At 55.0% G+C, this 20,481-nt stretch overlaps 2 protein-coding genes across 2 annotated transcripts; both read left to right on the top strand.

Moving 5' to 3' along the window:
* The first annotated feature begins 211 nt into the window (after nt 1-211).
* Nucleotides 212-15,881, top strand: TBC1D13 (TBC1 domain family member 13). The gene is made up of 12 exons (XM_082624322.1): nt 212-375; nt 1,488-1,561; nt 3,181-3,221; nt 3,826-3,887; nt 4,042-4,141; nt 5,008-5,090; nt 6,880-7,039; nt 10,123-10,333; nt 10,840-11,003; nt 11,942-12,102; nt 12,283-12,340; nt 13,222-15,881. Exons 1-12 carry the CDS (start codon nt 353-355, stop codon nt 13,285-13,287), a joined length of 1,203 nt encoding a protein of 400 aa, XP_082480448.1. The 5' UTR covers nt 212-352; the 3' UTR covers nt 13,288-15,881.
* A 1,095-nt stretch (nt 15,882-16,976) lies between these two features.
* Nucleotides 16,977-20,478, top strand: ENDOG (endonuclease G; the record flags this gene model as incomplete). Its single annotated transcript, XM_082614706.1, has 3 exons — nt 16,977-17,669; nt 18,860-18,969; nt 20,196-20,478. The coding sequence occupies exons 1-3, from the start codon at nt 17,157-17,159 to the stop codon at nt 20,476-20,478; spliced, it is 906 nt and encodes a 301-aa protein (XP_082470832.1). The 5' UTR covers nt 16,977-17,156.
* Nucleotides 20,479-20,481: the final 3 nt, after the last annotated feature.

Genomic DNA, 20,481 nt, shown 5'->3' with positions numbered 1-20,481 from the left:
ACTGCCTAGATGGAAGCTGAGGCCCAGGAAAGCTCAAGGAATAGACTTGGGGAGCACAGACTGCGCGGTCACCTGCGCGACCTCAAACTTAGAGCACTAGGTCCGCGAGCCTCGTAGGTGGGGGAGCGGAGGCGGGGCCGTGTTCCCGGCGTTCTCTTGCCCCGCCCACCCCGCCGCGCCGCCAGACGGCAGAGCGGAGAAGGGGTGGCACGTGAACGGGGCGGGGCGGAGCAGAACGCGCGCGCCTGAGGCTGAGTTTCCGGTCGGAAGCCTTTGCCCAGCGCCCCGCGTCCCTGAGGGGCGGCGGCGCTGGCGGCGGCGGCGGCAGCGGGGGGATCCGGAAGTCAACACCATGTCGAGTCTGCACAAGAGCCGGTAAGGGGCCACTGGGGCAGACCAGCCAGGCCGCTCCTGGCCAGGTTGCCCCTTCTGACCTGCGGAGGGGGCGCGCGGATGCGGCCGTGAACCGAGACACCCCCCCCCCGCCCCTGGCAGAAGGTTTTGGGCCCCCACTTTCCAACCTCTTTGCTGTGGGCCTGAGGGGGGCACGGAGCGTGGACACCTCTCCTGCCCCTCGGTGTCACCCCTTTTCTCTCTTTCTGTCTCTTCCTCACCCTGGATCCCTTCCCCTGGTGTCTTCCTCTTCCAGGGCCTCGATGCCCGATCTCACCCCCACCTCCTGTCCTTTTTTCCCTTGTTAACCCTTTGCCCCAGTACCCTAGTCTATCCAGATGCTCCCCGTCCCACGTGTCCTTTTCTTACTAGAAATGCTAGAAAACCTGGATTCTCCAGTTTGTTCTCTCCTCAGGCCAAATCCTGCAGCGTTGGCTAATTTTGCTCACTCTTCAGTTTTCCTCCAGGACTTTTTTTTTTTTTAATTTTATTTTATTTACTTTTTATACATCAGGTTCTTATTAGTTATCTATTTTATATATTAGTGTATATATGTCAATCCCAATCTCCCAATTCATCCCCCTCCCGCCACTTTCCCCCCTTGGTGCAGGACTTGTTTTTTAAACCTTTTGTCCTTGCCTTCGGGCAGGCCCAGAGGTCTTCTAATGGTTATATATTTGAGCTTGGAATGCTGATTACACAGGTCCTTGTCTACAGATCAAATTACTCCTGATTCCTAGGGTTTTTTGAGTTCAGATAGCAGCAGTGTGTTGGGCCTGGCCAGCAGGAAGTGCCTTATAAATGCCAGCTCACTGAATATTAGAATGTGTCTAATTTCATGGTGCTCATTTGAGAACCTCTAGACAAGAATATCTCTACATTTCTGGGCTTAGAGGAAAAAGTGATCTCTGGTTCTCCAAAGCTGCCTTTGGCCAGGTTTTGCTTGAGCTTTGCCATCTTTATGTCCCGAAGGGGAGGGAGGAACAGGTTGGAGACTGGTGGTGTAAGGGAGCTGGGGGCTTTAGGAGTGGTCGCTAAGCCTGTCATCTTGGGGTTTGGTTGTGCTTCATTTGCCTCCCCCTCCCTCCTTCTAGGATTGCAGATTTCCAGGATGTCCTGAAGGAGCCCACGATTGCCTTGGAAAAGCTTCAGGAACTCAGTTTTAGTGGTAAGAGGCAGCTCTCCGTCTCCAGGGTTTTCCTAGAGCAGCGTTGTGACTAAGATGGAGGGGGAGGTGCCCAAGGCCACACCTGGCCAGTTCTGGGGGCCAGCCTGCCTTTTGGGGCCATCTCCAGCTTCTGTGGAGCTGAACAAACCAGTAACTACCCTGAGCTTGGAGGGGGTTCCTGGAGCAGTGGCGGCCACAGTTAGCATGCCTGTAGGCCTTAGACAGGGTGCTTATTGGCCTATAAATGATGCTGATTGCTTCCTGACAGTAACTGGAGGGCAGAGGGGAGACTTTGTGAGCCGAGGTCAGGTCTTTCCTCATTCCTCAGCAAGCTTCCTGTCTTGTAGAATTTGGTTAGCTGCAGAGTGGTTCCTGCTTCTATCCCTGGCTTAGGATCAAAGCCAACTCAGGCAACAGTGAACTTTGGTTAATGGTAAGATTCCAGCCTTGAGACACTCACTTGAAGGAGCTGAACCCCAGCAGCTTTTGACTTTGCCCTCCGTGGCCTGTTAACTTCTCAGCACAGAGGCTTTTGCTTGTCTTTAAAAATACCCCAAGGTGTTCTGGGTAGCTTCTTGTGACTGCTCTGCCCTTGTAACTTTGTCAGCAAGTAATGCTTGAGTTGCCCCCTTCATCCTCATGCAGATTCTGAGGTGGGGGCATTAACTCCTGTTCACGGTACGGGGGAGATGGTAGCAACAGCTGCTTTAGCGAGGTTCATGACAGTATTTCAGGAGAAGTTTGTCTTTCTGTTCAGGAATGATATTTAGGCCCTGAAGATCTTTTTTTTATTATTATTTTTTAACATCTTTATTGGAGTATAATTGCTTTACAGTGGTGTGTTAGTTTCTGCTTTATAACATGGCCCTGAAGATCTTGAGGGGTTTTGGCATCTGTGCTGAGCTGAAGAATCTGCCAGGCCCCAGGGGATGCAGCCTGCTGAGTTGGGCTCTAGAGTCAGACAGACCTTTGTGTGAGTCCTTGATTTCTCTGTCTTTACAGATGAGTTTCTTTATCTGTAAGATGGGGACAATGATGCTGATCTTGCCTACTTACTAGGGCTATAATGAGGATTAAGTGAAACAATGTCTGTAAAGCCCAAAACACTTAGCATTCATAGCTTTGTTTATATTCCACAGATAGTTATGGACTACCTGTTGTGGGCCATGCCCTGGGCTAGGTACTGGGACTGTAAGACAAATTTGGTCCTCGTCTTTCTGGGGCTTACCCAGTAGTAGGGGTTAAAGATGTTAAATAAATATACAAATTACATTATACGATCCCATTTGTGGTGGATGTTGTGAAGAAGAAGTGATGGAGCTATTATTTATGTCAAGGGACCTGACTTTGTTTGGGAAGAGATGGTGGTTGGTAAAGGCTGCTCTGAGGAAGAAATATCAAGGGTGAGAAGGTGTTATCCTCAAAAGAACATTCCAGACGGGCCACGGAGAGAGAGTACACACAGGATTAGCATCTAGTCTAGTGATCTTTCTGGCAGAAAACCATCCTTGAAGAAGTAGTTCTTGCCCACTCCATTCCCTGCCGACTGGCTCCGAGGTGGAGGACTGGGGGGTTCTGGGACTCTGCAGGGGCGTGACCTTTGCCTGCTATGTCCACAGGCATCCCCTGTGAGGGCGGACTGCGGTGCCTCTGCTGGAAGGTGGGTGTGCCTGGGGTGGAGCTTCTGCTCTGCTGAGAGTCCCTGGGTTCCTGCATGGGCTGCCCCCACCCCTGGCCCCTTCCTCCTGTTCTCTGTCTTTCCTTGCTTGTCCCAGGAAGCTTTTCTGGGAAGTTCTGGGTTTTCTGTTTCTCTTGGCGTCCCCTCCAGGATCCCCTTGGGGATGGAACACTTTGTAATGCCAGCGAAGCCCTCTGCTTCCTGGTCCAGACAGCTCAGTGGAAGTGATGCTTATTGGGACAAAAAAAGGCTGCGCTTCGCCTAAAGCCTTTCGCTGAGGTGGGAGCAGAACCCCGGTGTCCTGGTTTCCAACCCCTTTGAGCACAGAGTGTTATTATCGTTTGGAAGAGTTTGTGTGAGGAAATGCAGTAGAAAGGTCTGGTTCAGGATGAAGGTGGGGGAAGCCAGTGGGGAGAAAAGGGGAGGCTGCCCCCAGCCCATGCCTGTGTTCCTGGGTTTTATTTTGCCCATCTTGCTGTCTCCGGGCTTTATCAGACATTTTCTTTGAGGCCTCTCAGCCTCCATCTACTTCCGGGGTTGGGCTGGGGGAGTCGCCAGAGCTTTGCTCTTCTCTCTCTCTCTGCAGATTCTCTTGAACTACCTCCCCTTGGAGAGAGCGTCATGGACCTCCATCCTGGCCAAGCAGAGGTGAGACCCTGACAAAGGGGGATGATGGGAGGCCCTTTGTATCAGACAGAGCAGGTGGTGTGAGCCCGGCCCACTTCCTGTTGCTGCTGCTGCGCTCTGGGCTCCCTGGGTGAGACCTTTGGGGACCATCCCTCTCCCTTCTTCTCTCCTACAGGGAGCTGTATTCTCAGTTCCTGAGGGAAATGATCATCCAGCCTGGCATCGCCAAGGCCAACATGGGTGTGTCGAGGGAGGATGTGACCTTTGAGGACCACGTGAGTGGGGTCCGCAGTGGGGACCGAGGCTGCAGAGTGGGGAGAGGTGTGGGCTTTGGAGTGGACTAGGTGCCTCATGCCAGAGGCCAGGTGCAGCTGGTCTTGGTCCCCTCTGGCCCTCCCGGTACCTCATTTCTGCTTGTAGCTGCTCAGCCCCCGAAGGCTGTTGTCTCTCCCTGTTCTCCACAGGCTCTGGGCCCAGTCGGGACCGTAAGCAATGACTGGGGTCACAGGAGCGTGCGCGTGCAGCACTGAGCCAGATCCTCCACGTGCATTGTCTGCTTTCCTCCTCACTCCCCTTCCTCGAGGAAGGTTCTGTGATATTATAGTTGAAGGGAGTCAGAGCAGGGCCGGTGGGAGGATAAACTGGCTTTGTGTGGCCTGGAGGAAGCCTCATTCCAGCCACAAATACCGAGCTCCTCCCTGGTGCTTTGCAGTCGGGAGATGGAGATGGGTTGGACCCAGGCCGATCCTCCAAGGACTGGAATTGGCAACTCAAAGTAGTAATGAGTTAGATTCGAAGAGACCTAATGATACAATATTCATTCATTCAGCAGGCAAGCGTTTAGTGAGCACCTGTTACATGCAGCATTCTAGAGCTACAGACAGGAAAGACAGAGTCCTTGCTGTGCAGGGAAGTACTCAGAGCGGAGTACGGGGCTCGGCTGCCGGGTGTGGAGTATGATTGTGCTTTGGGAGGCTGCACAAGGCCTGTGCTGCCCCCCAGCTAGCTCACGGGCTGTCTCAGCCACAGCTGGGTCTCTGGTGGGAATGGTGGCTCGGAGGCACTGCTCAGGCCCCCAGACTGGTATCTGTCCCTGGGCTTCTAGCCGGCCAAGGACAGAGCAGCTCATTTTCCCTGACAGCCACTCAACCCTAACCCCGACAGCCGATGGAACACGTACTTCAAGGACAACGAGGTGCTGCTGCAGATCGACAAAGATGTCCGGTGAGCAGGGCGCTGGGCGCTGGGCGCTGGGAGCCGGCCCCTGGGGCTTCTGTGGGATTTCCAGTCCTTCTGCCCTGTCCCTTCCCAGCCCAGGCCCGCAGGGGCGTGTTTGAGGAACTGCTGGTGAGTTGTCCTGGTAGCTGAGTCCAGGCCCTAGTGATAGCAGGCCTGGGGTGGGGCCGGTGGTACGGTGAGTGCCCTGAGTGCCCGGCTCTCCTCTCTCCCTGCCTTAGTTTCAGTTGTAGCCCTGGTGTCTGTGGATTCATCTCTTCCTTCCTTCAGCAAATATTGAGGCCCCGCTACATGGCAGGCTCAACGGCAGGCTGGGCGTTGACCACGGAATAGACAGACATGGCCCCTCTCCTTAAGGAGCCTAGAAGCTGGCAGGGAGGACGGGAAGACGGATGTTCAACAAAACAGACCTTCCGTGTCACTGAAGTTTGTGGAGAATGCTCTAAAGGCAGAGTTCAGGGTGCTTCAGGGCACCCTGAGGTCGGGAAGCCTCGCCTGAGGTGGCAGCTGAGATGGGAGGAGCAGGCACCCTGGGGCAGGAGGGAGGGGAGGGGAGGGCCGTGTGGTGCTGGGCCAGGAGCTGCCGTGGGAGGCCCTGCGAGCCTGCAGAGCTTGGCTGTCCGAGGAGCAGTGCAAAGGCCTGTGTGCCTGCGGCCACCCTGGAGGCAAGCAGGGGTCAGACCATCGCTCCATCCCAGGGATGTGGGGCAGGCGTGCAAAGGTTTTAAGTACAGGAGCAACAGGGTCAGAAGTGTGTTTTTTTTTAAACTGTGAGCTACGCTGTGTGCATGTGCGTGCCATTTCTCTTGGTAGAGAAGTGTGGAGACGCCGGCTGTGCTGTCCTGTTGGGTGGGCGAGTCTGGCAGCGGGTGACTCTCCCACAGGGCTGGGTGAGGGGCCGGCAGGCCTGTCTGCAGTGGACCCAGTGGTTAGAGCTTGGGTTCTGAGTCTGCCCGCCTGCTTTCAGTTCTGCCTTCACCGTTTGTAGCTGTGTTTCCAGCCCCTCACCCCCTGGGGCTGCTCCTCTCCTGTGCTCATTGTGCCTGCAGTGGGACCCCAGCCCTGGGCGGCTCAGCCAGGGGGCAGAACGGGCTCTTGCCTCCTTTCTTCTCAGGCTGGAGCCTCTACTCGCCAGGTGTTTAATAGCCCCATTTAAGTCAGGAACCACGTCTTGAACCCAGCTCTGGGGAAACAGGTTCTTACCCTGGTGGTGATTGTAGCACGTTGTTCAGTGTTTCTAGAGGGCAAGTTTGCAATGTGCTCTGTATAAGATCTTTGGAAAATGTGCGTGTACTGCAGTACATATATTTTAAAAACTTGATCACGATCTAGAGCCTGTCTCCCAACTTGCTTTTTTCTCTTGCTCTGTCTTGAGCATCTCCTATGTCAGCTGTGTAATATTCTGTTGTATAATGTGTAACTTAACAAAACCTCTTTTACCATTTTAAGCCACAATGCAGTTGATACGTTTGTACATATGAGGTATTTTTGACATGGAAAGACGTTTGTTTTAAGAAGAGTTAAGACCCTAAGGACACTTAAAAATACATATGCGTGTGTGTGTGTGTGTCTATTTGCAAATACACGTAAGATATATGGGTATGTATACATATACCATGACTATATTGCTTTTGAAATAAAATGTTATTAATTAAAACACACACACACACACATACAAGAGGCTTGGAGGATGCTGGGGCATCTGGCAGCAGGGTGCTGGTGGGATGCCTAAAAATTCCATGCTGAGTAACAGTCCTCCCCTGTTCCCTCTTGACAGAAGGCTGTGCCCAGACATATCCTTCTTCCAGAGGGCCACCGAGTACCCCTGCCTCCTCATCCTGGATCCGCAGAATGAGTTCGAGACCCTTCGTAAGCGGGTGGAACAGACGACACTGAAATCCCAGACGGTGGCCCGGAACCGGAGCGGGGTCACAAATGTGAGAGGCAACCTGGCAGCCCCAGGGATGCCCGTGATGGCCTTTTCCTTCCTGCTTCTCTTGGACTAGTGGCCACAGGCCACCAGACCCCTGACCGTCTGCCCCGAGAATTACCCAAAGCAGCCTTGGTCCTGCCCAGTCCCCCTCCAGGCTCTCTCTGAAAGTCAGGCATCGAAGGCTGGTGTAATGGGTGTGGGGGAGGGCCCTGCTGTGCAGTGAAGGAGCCACACTTCTGGTCTGTGGTGTAGACGGCACTTGGAAAAGTAACTACCAGTGTGATGAGAAAGTGCGGTGGGAACAGTGATGGGGGGAGCCCACCTGGTCTGGGCATCAGGGAAGACTTCCCTGAGGAAGTGACATTTAAGCTGAGGCTCCAAGGATGAAGAGGAAAGAGACTTCCAGGTGGAGAGGATGGCATGTGTGGACGTCCTCAGGCCGGAGAGAGCTGGGTGTGTTCAAGGAAGGGAGTCCAGCATGAGGTGGGGTGGGGCGGGGTCGGTGGGGGGGTCAGGGGGGAGGGCTGCTGGAGGATGCTGGAGAGGTGAGTGGTGGTGAGGCCAGCGGGGCCTTTATCCTGAGGGCTGGGGACCCCTGCTCCATTCTAAGAGCAGGGATGTGATTTAAGTCTGCCTTTATGCAAGATTTGACTGGCGGGGGCAGGAATGGAGGTGGAGAGGCTGCCTGGGAGGCAGCTGAGGTGTCCAGGCAAGGGTGGGTGGGGCTGGGGGCTGGTGTGAGAGACCTAGGAGAAAAGAATGATAGGTGTTGTGTTGGCCAGGTGATGCTGAGTGTTTGAACCTCAGTCTTCTAGCAGATTCCTGTGATTCTGAGAAGCTGCTTATAGCTAAACAAGTATGTTGTCTTGTTCCTTAATTTACACCTCCTCCTTTGGCACCTGGAGCTTTGACTTGTTCCTCAAAAATTTTCGCTGTCTTCCAACAATGGAAAAATCCTCTGGAACCTCCAACAAGCTAAGCTCATTTCTCCCAAGTGGAGTGACCGATCAGGGCTTTGTGTTTCTAGGAGAGTAGCCGTTTTCCACCACAGGGGTGACGGGGCCGTTCTGGCTGATCCCCGGGTTCCACGTGCTGGGTGTGTCAGGAGGTGCCAAATGCTTGGCTAAATGGCCCCGTGGCTGGCTAGGTTGGTGGCCCTCCTGCTTGGCTGCTGATGTCTGGCTGCATGGCAAGATGGGGACCCGGCTTCTGTCATTCATTTTACTACAGTAATTGGTGGCTGAGAACGGATTTTAGGTTTGGACCTGGTCCTGGTGATAGAGAACCGGACCGCAAGCTCCATCGCTAGACCTCTGGACCAGTGGCTGGGCAGTTTGAGTTTAAGCGGACTGTTTGACCCTGGACAACTAACACCAGACTCACCTTCCTGGGCCTCCGCCTCTTCTTCTGTAAACTGGGTGTAATCATTTCCGCCCTGTCTGGCTTTTGAATTGCCCAGAGGGTGAAATGAGGTCATGGCTGTGCAGATTCTTGGAAAGCAGTGGGCACTCTCTGAGACCTGGACCTCGGGTTCTAGAGTGAGCTGGCCTGGGCTCACTTTAATGCGAGATGTCTGATGAGTGGCCTAACATTTCTGAGCCTCAGTTTCCTCATCTTGAAAATGATGTTGAGAGAGTATCCTGGGCTGTTCAGGGCATTAAACAGGAAGGCTTGTGGAGCTCTGTTTTGCAATAGAACACTCTGGGTAAACATTAGTGAAGTGTGTGTCTGTGTGCACATGTACACGCATGTATATGTGTATACACGTGTATATATAGTGGAAAAGGGAGTTTCCTGTTTCCAGGACCCTGGGCTTCCAGGGCAGCCTCATGCTCTGTCCCTGCGTGGGTGTACCTGTGGCTCTCACACAGGTAACCCCAGGCACCTGAGCCTTTACAAAGCTCCCAGGGGATCCTGATGTTGGGGACCTGTGCTCCGTTGCATGAGTTTTCAGCGGGGATCATCACCTCTTTGTTCATCTCCCAACTTTTTCTTATGAAAATTTTGAAACATTCAGAAAAGTTGAAAGAAGAGTACAATGCACACCCATATACTTTCCACCTAAATTCAACAGTTGTTAACCTTTGGCCATGTTTGTGTGTGTGTCATATAGACAGACGTCCTGACCCTTTACGTCCAAGTACTTCAGCAGGCATCCCGTGAGAATAAGGGCATCCTCCTCACCATTGTCTCATCTACGGAGATTAGCGGTAATCCGTAATGAGACCTCACACCCAGTCCGGGATCGGGTGTCCTCAGTCGTACTAAGAATATTTTCGTCGTTTTAAATCCAGACCAGCACCTCTTCAGGGTTTATGCGTTGCATTAGGATGTTACGTTTCTTTAGTGTCTTCATCTGGCTTCACTCCCTGCTGCTCAACATTTGGCTTTTTTTTTTTTTTTTTTTTTTTTTTTGCGGTATGCGGGCCTCTCACTGTTGTGGCCTCTCCCGTTGCGGAGCACAGGCTCCGGATGCGCAGGCCCAGCGGCCATGGCTCACGGGCCCAGCCGCTCCGCGGCATATGGGATCCTCCCAGACCGGGGCACGAACCCGTATCCCCTGCATCGGCAGGCGGACTCTCAACCACTGCGCCACCAGGGAGGCCCCCAACATTTGGCTTTTTGAAGAGTCTTAACCAGTTGTCTGTTTTTGATATATTTTTATATTTTTTAAGTTTTTTTTAAATTGAAGTATAACTTACAATAAATGCATAAATCTTAGGTATACAACTAGATGAACTTTTTCTTATGTATACACCCATGTAACTGCCAACCAGATCAAGACATGGAACATTCCCATCATCCAGAAAGTTCCCTCATGCCCCTTCCTAGTCAGTACGCCTTCCCTCAGAGGTAAGCACTATTCCTGACCTTTATCACCATAAGTTAGATTGCAGTCCATCTGGCTTGCAGAATGTCGCACATTCTGGATTTGTCTGCTTGTTCCCAGTGGTGGTGGACGCGTTCCTCTGTGCCCTGGGTTGTCCATGAGATGGAAGCTAGGTGTTGGCTTGAGGGTGAACGTAACCAGTGAGAACATACTGTCGGTAGTGCCACCCTCCTTAACGGGCTGCTTTTCTCCCCCAGATGAGTTCCCCGCACAAGAACGCGGCACCCTCATCCGTGAACGAGTATCAGGTGCTGCCCAACGGCTGTGAGGCCCACTGGGAGGTGGTGGAGCGGATTTTGTTCATCTACGCCAAGCTCAACCCTGGCATCGCTTACGTGCAGGGCATGAATGAGATCGTGGGGCCCCTGTACTACACCTTTGCCACCGACCCCAACAGCGAGTGGAAGGGTAGATAAACGGGCTCCAGGCTAATGGGCTTTATTGTATCAAGCTGTGAAGCTCACTTCCCTCTTTTGGGCCTCCATTTTCTGTCAGATAATGGGGCTGGCCTGGATCATATCTGAGATCTTTTCTGGCTTGAACTTTCTAGAATGTTAGATGTTTACTGATCTCTTGCTATCTGTAACTGAATTTCTGGTAGAGGAGATGAGCTGTATATACAGGAAGCTGAACGATAGAAAGGATTTAGGAAAATCATGATTTGAAAAAATGTCAGCAGAAGAGCACGTAATCAGTCGCTTAGCTCGTGTACAGCATTGTCAGGTGTGAGAAGAAAGAAGTGATGTCCTTAGTCTGGGGGTGGCCACGGACAGAGGAGGGGCGCAGCCTGACCAAGGCGGGGTGACTTGGTGAGGCTCAGAGGGGAGGGGGTCTCACGTAACTGAGCGGTGGGGTGGGACACGGGAGGGTGCCAGTTCTCTCACGGCTGCCCTCACCCTGCCCGTCTCTTCCAGAGCACGCTGAGGCGGACACCTTTTTCTGCTTCACCAACCTCATGGCTGAGATCCGGGACAACTTCATCAAGAGCCTTGACGACTCACAGTGTGGCATCACCTACAAGATGGAAAAGGTGTACTCCACCCTGAAGGATAAGGACATGGAACTCTACCTGAAACTGGTGAGGACCCCCAGCACCACACGGGCCAGGGCAGACAGAAAGGGGCGGAGGACGGCAGGCTCCTGAGCACCCCAGGCCCAGGATGAGGACTGGCTTGAGTCTGGGGATTGGAAGTGGCTGCTGCTGCCAGGGAGTGCTGAGCCAGGTACCGAGGCGGGGCCGGGGGACCTGGGCAGCAGGTGGTGGGAGCCTAGCGGGCTGGGGGTGGGGGAGGTGGATACAGTGCCCCGTGTGCCGGGTGCGGTGCAGGGCCTCTACTGTGTGTTGTTAGTTCAGCCTGTTAGTCCTCCAAGAAAGGAAGTATGAACTTCATTTTTAAAAAGTAGTGGAGTGGCATTCCATGTTTATTTCAGGAAACAGTTCAGTAAAAGGGATATTTACTTATAAACAAAACAAGTTCCATGAACAAGATATATATAAACAATTCTTTTTAAACAAATGTGGACTCATGTCTTGCTGTTTTGTAACACGTTTTTTCGGTCAGTAGTAGTCACTGGCTGACCAGAGGACTCGTCTCCATTGGGAATAATTGCCTTGCAGGGTTGCTGTATGGAGTAAATAAGTGAGATATTTACCATGTTAAGCACAAGGCCAGACACGTAATGAGTGCCCAATAATGGTTTCTCTGTCCATAAATCCAAAGTTGGAGTCTGTGTAGTGTATTTATTAATCTAAGGAGCTAATATAAAAGTTTGGGTATCTGGCTTCTCTCACAAAACATCAGATGATCTGACAGCATTGGCTGGCAGCGAGCCGGAGCTGCTCTCTTCACTGAGCGAGGCTCCCTGGGCAGCCCCGTGCCATCGCCGCCTCAGTGTGCCTGGCGCTCACGCCTGGCCTGCTGCTTATATGAGTTCATGTCTAATAGGTTGCATGGTGTTCCGTGGCAACCAGCCAACATGGATTCTTGCACCCACCCTGCACCTCTGTCTCCCCAGCAAGAGCAGAACATCAAGCCCCAGTTCTTTGCCTTCCGCTGGCTGACACTGCTGCTGTCCCAGGAGTTTTTGCTGCCCGATGTCATCCGGATCTGGGACTCCCTGTTTGCCGACAACAGCCGCTTTGACTTCCTCCTTCTGGTCTGCTGCGCCATGCTCATGTGAGTGTGGCCGCGAGCAGGGGGTGGGCAGGGCCTGCTCTTGGGGGGCTGGTGAGAGCTTCTGGGATTCTCAGGCGAGCATCAAACCAAACTTGCTGCGGGTGCGGTGGGGCGGCAGGCGGCAGGCCTGCACTCAGAGTGGCCCAGGGGCCCAGCGCTTTTGTTGCTTGTTTTTCTTAGACTGATCCGGGAGCACTTGCTGGAAGGAGACTTTACCATAAACATGCGGCTCCTGCAGGTAATGCAGTTTGGAGGGGCAGGCTCAGTCTTTAGCCATGATACAGACACTTCGCAGGCGGCCGCCCCATGCCAGCTGCTGTGACAGGCTGCGTCAAGATCAGGAGAGGGTAGCAGGGCTTGAGAGTCTGAGGCAGATCTGTGTTTGGATCTGGCTTTGCCACTGACCTTGAGTGTGGTGTGGCCTTGAGTGAATGACTTGGCTTCTCTGAACCAAGCTGGTTCAGAGAAGCCAAGTCATTCACTCAAGGCTGCAACTTATTACCCAGTATGTGGTAATAATGCCCGTTGGTAATCGTGCTCAGACCGGGGGAAGGAAAGTGTGGGCCTTAGTGGTTAAGAACATGGGCTTGAGAGTCAGATGATTTTGGTTCTCCCGTGCTAGTCATGTGACCTAAGCTAAGTGGCAACCTCTCTAGGCCTTAATTTCTTTGCCAACGCCTGGCCTGGGGTTGGTTTTCAATAACTTCATTGACTAGATCTGTAAAACGGGCAGATTCACAGTAAGCCCTCATCGGGCTGTTGAGGTGACCCGGTGAGCTAGTACATGGACAGTGTCCAGCCCTGTTCCAGGCTCATTGTCAGTGGAGGTCAGGGTTCCATGGCAGGAGTGGGGAGAGGTGAAGCAGGCGGCCCTTGTCCTAGGGGAGGGGCTGTGACACCTTTTGGGTGGTGACTGGTTGGGTTGGTTAAGTTTCTGCTGCAGTGGGTGTAGTATAGCTCCGGGCAAGGTTTGGGCAGCCTGGGGCTATCCTGTGCTCCCTATCCATTAGGCCCGGGGTCCAGCATGGTGGCGGGTCTACTGGAGAGGGCCGGGGGCAGCAGAGGTGGTGAAGGGTGAGCTGAACTCTCAAGCATACTGTCGGCCTTTCCCCTGCCCAGGATTACCCCATCACAGACGTCTGCCAGATCCTACAGAAAGCCAAGGAACTCCAAGACTCACAGTAGCCTGGTGGCAAGAGGCCCAGGTTTGGGAGTGAAGCCACCGCCGACCCCTGTGCCCTGGCTTCTGGGACGTGCAGGAGCCCGTGGGGTCCCAGCCAGCGGGGCCGCTGCAGGATCAGCCCGCTCCAGGCCTCTCACCCCGGCCGCTCCCATGGGGGCCCACTGTGCCCTGCTCCTTCCCCACTCCACCCCTTCAACCCTGGACCCTTCGCCCAGGCTGCTGAGCAGGGCAGGAGCTTGTGAGGTGCTGTCCCGGGGCTGGGGCAGATGCGGGCCCTGGGGGCGGGCAGGGGCCCCTCCCTGCCTCTGCTCTGCTGCTCTCTTCCTGCTCTCCTGCTCCGTCTTCTGGCTGGTCGGGGAGGTGCTTGGCAAATGAGCCAGAAACCACTTCTGGAGGTTGGTGCTCGGCCTTCTCCACAGGGAAGGTGACACCGTGAAGGAGCTAAGAGGCTGCCAGGCCCAGGTCTCACCCTCTGTCTCTTTGCCACGGGGTGTGTGTGTGGTGTGTGGTGTGGTGTGTGTGTGTGTGTGTGTGTGTGTGTGTGTGTGTGTGTGTGTGTAGTTGTGGGTTGCTGCGTATGTCTTTTAATCCCCCTCGCGTGCGCTTCTCTTCCGTCTGTGTGTGTTTCCATGTGTATGGAGGGAGGTGACTCCCTCTTGGTCTTTGCTTCTCCTTGTCTGTCTCTGCCTCCGTCTCCCTCTCTCTCCTTCCACCTCTTTCACTGAGGGTGTGTGGCTCTCACTCTGGCCGCCCCCCTCTCCGTTGCTCGCTCTCTCCCCTCTCTTTGGGCCGCCTTATCCCCAGCCTCTCCCCCACCCTCCTTGCTATGCCCAAGGACCCTGGAGACAGAATGAAGAGTCAGGCTCAGCCAGGCTCCTGGAGGTCAGCCCTGACCTTTGCAGCCTGTTCCCATCTCCCAGCTCTAGGCTCCCAGGGCCCCCAGTCCACAGTGCCTCACTCGAGGGCCCTGAACCCTTGCCCCACTGCAGGATTCTTGGAAACCCAGAGTTGTTGAGAATTAATAGCCCATGAAGCTTTGAGCCTCACCCACCTGCCCAGGGAGGGAGGGGGAAGGAGAGGGAGAGCTGGGTCTTCCAGAGGTTCCCCCAAAGGTCCTTCTCTCCCAAAAGAAAAAGGACATTAAGGTTGGGATCCAGGTGCTTCTGAGATGTAGTCATTCCCATGGCTTCCAGGTGCCGGCCCAGGGCAGGCGAGTCCCATAAAGGGCAGTGGGATCAAAGGGAGCCTCTCTGGGCCAGGCGTGGCCAAGCTCAAAGGCCTGGGTCCTGTCAGGGCCAGAAGAGCCATGTCTCCCTCAGGCAGGGGAGCTGAAGGAGGTGCAGGCCCTTCTCCGGTCACCTGCTCGGGCTGCTCCCAGGATGTGGGGCACATGCGTACTGAGTAGGAGCAGCCGGCTCCTCCCACGCTGGGCTGTGGGACTAGTGGGCCTATTCTGACCAAGACCCTCCCTCCTTTTGTGAGGAGGCAGCTGGTTTGCATCTGGAAGGTTGGGTAATGTAGCACGTAGCACGGGTCCTCTTCATCTCCCCAGGCTGGCCAGCAGGGACCCTCAGGCCCCCCGGAAACTTCCTTAGCCTGACAGCCAGGACTTGTGGCTATGGGCCGGGGACAGCTTCCTCAAGGAGGCGCCTTTCCGGGCTGTCCCTTGGATGCTTCTAGGACTCCATACACTTGCCTTTTTCCTCCTCCTCTCCCAGCACAGTATTTGGGAGATTTTTACTATTTATTCAGACTCCTGGTTATTTATTGCAGATTGGCAAGTGCTTGATTTGGGGATGAAGGGTAGGGCTGGAATGGTGGAAACCAGCTGGAGTCATGGTCTTCCTGACCTTCCAAAGTCAGTCAACATCCCCTCCGCCTGCCTCTGGGACCTTCCTGGTTTTCCAGCAGGTCCTGGCTGGGAGGGCCCTGAGCTCTGTAATAGAACTGGGTGTAAGGGAGACAAGAGAGTTGGTATCCTTGCCAGCCTCCAAGACACCGGCATGGGCTGCTTCCCAGCAGCCTGGCTCACCCTCTTCCCAGAACTTGTTGGGTTGGTTAAGTTACTGCTGCGGTGGGTGTAGTATGCAGTGGTTCAGTCACAACTTGATCCCTTCACAGCCTGTCGCTTGGGCCACAGCCTGGGTCCCAGCAGACACTGCCCAGGACACCTGATCCATTGCCTCTTCCCTGTCCCTCTGCCTTCCCTCCTGGGACCATACTAGAATCACTGCATCTCATTTGCCTCAGTGGCAGACGTGGGTCCAGTGCCCTCTCCTTGACCTTGTGATGAAGGTCAAAAGAGCACAGGGACCACGTCCAAGTTAGACTGAGCTCGCCAATGGGAGGACCTGCCCTTGGCAATTCTCCCTCCCCAGACTCAAGGGAGGTCGCCAGAGAGCTAGAGACCCCGAGGCTTCCTGCTTGGGAAACTGCCCCCAGGACTTTGGACACTTAGAGAATGGGCTGTATGAATTCAGCAGGTCTCATTCCAAGGGTCAGAATGTTAGTCTGCTTTTGTTTTTTCATCTGTTTCGTTCTTTGAATCAATGCTGTTGATGACAAGTTGTCTTTAATAAATCATGTGTTCTTTGCAGTGGGCATTGGTTCTGTGAGGGGCTGAAACCTTCAAGTCTTCTGAGCAGGAAAAACGTTTGAGCAAAGATGGAGTCAGGAAGCTCTTAGAATGGTCAAAGGAAAAGGTTAGGAAATTGTTGGAAGAGCCTATTCAACTCTTCTTTAACAACTGCAATTTGCAGTTGTAGGGAGGAGAGAGTGTGCACTGGGGCAGAAGGTATTACTACATTATGATTTCATAGCAAGTTTTGTTTTGTTTTTTTTGCGGTACGCGGGCCTCTCACTGCTGTGGCCTCTCCCGTTGCTGAGCACAGGCTCCGGACGCACAGGCTCAGCGGCCATGGCTCACGGCCCAGCCGCTCCGCGGCATGTGGGATCTTCCCGGACCAGGGCTCGAACCTGCATCCCCTGCATTCGCAGGCAGATTCTCAACCACTGCGCCACCAGGGAAGCCGCAAGTTATTTTTTAGATTGAGAAAATTTTGGAATTCAACAAGTTGTTCACAGCCCACAATCTGGAGAAAATCACCGATAACATGTTGGTCTTTTCTTCGTTGATGTAATTACTATTATATAATTGTCATTTTCTTGATACAGAGTTTTGTGTATTGTCTTTCCCTTCACGATAGGTGGTTGAGCAAGTTGCTGTATGATTTTAAAATATTTTTATGGTCTAGATACTATTCTATCTAATGTGCTAAAAATGTCCGGAACCATTGCCTATTTCCGAATATATTTCTTATTCCCCGGCCTCTATTATAAGTAATACGGTGGGGAATCCTTGCATTCCTGATTTATTTCCCCAGCTCAGCCCTCTAAGTGATTTAGAAGGTATGAACCTTTTTAAGGCTTTGTGTGTGTGTGTGTGTGTGTGTGTCCGCTGCGGGGCTTGCGAGATCTTAATTGGCGGGGCGGGAGGATCCCTCGGTGGAGACCAAGGCGACCTGGCGGGGCGGAGCCGGTTCTGGGGGCAGCCAATTACAAACCGCGGCAGCGATGCCACGCCCACTCAGCGCCCAATCTTACAAGGGCAAAGGAAGGGCGCCGGGAGGTCCAGTTGGGCCGGTCCTGACCCCTACTGTTGGCCTTGAGAGTATAATAGTAATACTTTGGAGCGTTCGGGAGTGGAAGAGACTCGCGTTCCGCTGTCTCACGCCCCCACTGGGCGCTATCCTCGCGGTGGGCCCCGCAGGCCTGTGCGGCCCCTTTCAGAGCCTCCCGGTTCGGAGGCGTGAGGTCGAGGCTTTCCTTCCTCTCCGCGGACCGCTCTCCATCCGCGCTCCGGCCACAATCCATGGCCAAGCAGTTGCTTCGGGGCGGCTTGACCCTGGCGCTGGGCGCGGGGCTGGGTGCAGCCGCCGAGGGCTGGCGGCGGCGGCGGGCGGACGCACGGGCGGTGCCGGGGCTGCTGAGCCGGCTGCCCGTGCTGCCTGTGGCGGCGGCGGCCGGGCTTCCCGCCGTGCCCGGGGCTCCGACGGTCGGCAGCTCCGGCGAGTTGGCGAAGTACGGGCTGCCCGGGGTGGCGCAGCTCAAGAGCCGCGAGTCGTACATGCTGTGTTACGACCCGCGCACCCGCGGCGCGCTCTGGGTGGTCGAGCATCTGCGGCCTGAGAGTCTCCGCGGCGACGGCGACCGCCGCTCCTGCGACTTCCACGAGGACGACTCGGTGCATGCGTATCACCGCGCCACCAACGCCGACTACGGGGGCAGCGGCTTCGACCGCGGCCATCTCGCCGCCGCCGCCAACCACCGCTGGAGCCAGAAGGCCATGGACGACACCTTCTACCTGAGCAACATCGCGCCCCAGGTATCGCCTGCGCCCCCTTCCCCGGCGGCGGAAGGCGAGGCCACCGCTCTCCTCTGAGCCTCGATTTGCTCCTCTGCAGATGGGAAAGCTGCCGAGTGCGCGCTCTACGCCAGGCGCCTGGCTAAACACACCGCGCGCCGCAGGCGGAAGGGACGGAGCGGTGGGGCGCTGAGCACCCACTGTGCACTCTGATCTTAACCGAGGGCCCCCGGGCGCCTCCCTGATCTTCAGTTTCCTTGTCTGTAAAATGGGGATAAAACTGTTATCCACCTACCTCGTGCAGAGGCGCTGAGGAACTGAGGACACCATGCACGTAAAAGTACTGAGCACACTTTCTGGCCCACGGCAAGCATTCAGTAAATACCAGCTATAATGAGGGAAGTGATTCTCGGAGAGACAAAGTGACTGGCACAGTGTCACAGTGGGAGGAGACCCAGGCAGTCTGCCTAGAGGACCCTGAGCTTTCAGCCATTGTCCTACCCTGCCTTCCTTCCAGGGGTAAAAGGAAGGATAGCTGCACGCAGTGGCTGTTAGTAGCAGTCTCTGTGCGCCTGGACTAGCCGCCCTACCTCTAGCCCCGTTCCCACCAGGGCCTGACACCCACTTGGAGACGGATGTCAGGCTCTGAGTGAGGCTTGTGAGGTCCCAGCCTCTCTGACCTGACTGTGCTCACCCAGGAGCACAGTCCCCTACCCATTTGACTAGACGCTGTGCTGAGGACTGGAGAGCTCAAGTGGTGGAGTCAGGAGCAGATTCCTGACCTTCCCCGCTGAGCTCTGCATGCGGTTCAGACTAGGAAAAGGAAAGGAGAGATGGTTGGGAGAGCTGGTCTTCCCACGAGCCCCTGGGGGCAGGGGGCAGGCCTGTTTCTCTCTGGGAGGTTTGCTCCTTTCCTTCGTATGGCTCTTTGGAGCTGAGAAACAGTTTTGAGACCTGGGATGCTAGTTCTCCCACTCTAGCTGGACGAAAGTAGCACCTCCCTGAGCTCTATCCGGGCCCCACCCTCGTGACTATGTAGGCTAAGTGACTCTCCTTCCATGAACCTGTTTCCTCCGCCTGCTTGTTCCCACCCCCCCAACCCCCGCTGGAACTTTCTGGCTCCATGCCAGTGCCAGCCCCTCAGGGCCTGGGGCAGCCCTCTGACTGCAAGTGTCCCAGCCAGTCTCACTGAAGCCCACTTCTCCTGGCAGGTGCCCCACCTCAACCAGAATGCCTGGAACAACCTGGAAAAGTACAGCCGCAACCTGACCCGCACCTACCAAAATGTCTATGTCTGCACGGGGCCCCTCTTCCTGCCCAGGTAAGGCTAGAGCTGGGGGGCCTGGGGACACCAGCACCTACCAGTCATCCCGTCCAGGCTCCCCCCAGGCTCTGTGTCCACACCGCCAGGTCCCCACTCATCTGGTTTCTTGGCAAGTCTGTCCGTTCCCTGTCTCGGGCCCCCTAGTTCTACTCCCCAGAGACCTTTGGAGTACCCACCTAGACATCTCCTCTGCCCGCGGGCACCAGGCCCTGAGTCTGCCCTGTTCCTCTCTCCTGTGTCATCTCTTTTCATGTCCACCTGACTCTGTGTTCTGCTTGTGTAGAAACCCTTGCACTAGGCTCTCATCTTCGGTCTCCCCTGCTTGGAGCAGCCTTCCCCTATGCTTCCCCTGGAGCCAGGTTTGAACTCCATCTCCCTGACCCTGAGCCTTTACTCTTGTCCCTCTGCAGCCCGGCCTCCCAGGTAGAAGGGACTGAGCTCTTCTGAGCTTGCTTGGTGATTTTTCTAGCCTGCTGAGGACTGGGATGAGTGAGGCTAGAGGTTGTGGCCAAACAGCTGGCTCTGCCTGGGATGGAATCCAGGCCCCGTCACCTCGTTTCTGGGTGCTGTGGGCAAATGAACTCAACATCCTCTCCTGTAAAATGGGGATAATACCCATTAGCTACCACGTGGTTGTTTAAGGGACAAAGCGGGATGGTGGATGTCACCGTAGTAAGGGCTCAGCACGGGCCTGCTGAGGCGCTGGCTGGGACACTGATGTATTTTAATTAGCAAGTGCCTCCTCTGGCCTGCTGAAATGGAGCGGACGCCGTGGAGGCTTAGCCTGAAGTCATCCATCCAGTGCTCGGGGCACCTGCTCTGCCCTAGGCCCTGTGCTGGTGCTGGGAATTCCGCTGCCACAGCCCTGCCCATTTGGTGCCCACCCTCCACAGGGAGAGACAGACAGTAATCAAGGGTCCACACGGATGAATGTGAATGAAGGCCTGATTCTTTCTGCAGCGTTTATTGCCACCACCCACTCTGCCTGACCCAGTGTTGGACATGAAGAAAACAGGGGAGGAGTGAGTCTCTACCCTGCAGGGAGCTCCCAGCCTCCTGGGGGAGCCAAGCAGGGCAAAGAAGCCTCATGTGGAGGGGTGGTCCTGCAGGTTGACACAAGCTGGAGGTTGGGTCAGGGAAGGCTTCCTGGAGGCGGTGGCCTTGGGTCTGCCCAAGCCCCCCAGGAGCCCTAAAAGGCCATGTGTGCCTGGGTCTGCCCACAGGACGGAGGCTGATGGGAAGTCCTATGTGAAGTACCAGGTAATTGGCAAGAACCGCGTGGCGGTGCCCACCCACTTCTTCAAAGTGCTGATCCTGGAGGCAGCCGGCGGGCAGATCGAACTCCGCTCCTATGTGCTGCCCAACGCGCCTGTGGATGAGGCAGTCCCGCTGGAGCGCTTCCTGGTGCCCATCGAGAGCATCGAGCGGGCCTCGGGGCTGCTGTTTGTGCCAAATATCCTGGCACGGACAGGCAGCCTTAAGGCCATCACTGCAGGCAGCACGTAAGGG

This window comes from Mesoplodon mirus, assembly GCF_964341445.2.
Source record: "Mesoplodon mirus genome assembly, chromosome: 1".
Classification (NCBI taxonomy): Eukaryota; Metazoa; Chordata; class Mammalia; order Artiodactyla; family Ziphiidae; genus Mesoplodon; species Mesoplodon mirus.
This window is presented reverse-complemented; position numbering and strand designations above follow the sequence as displayed.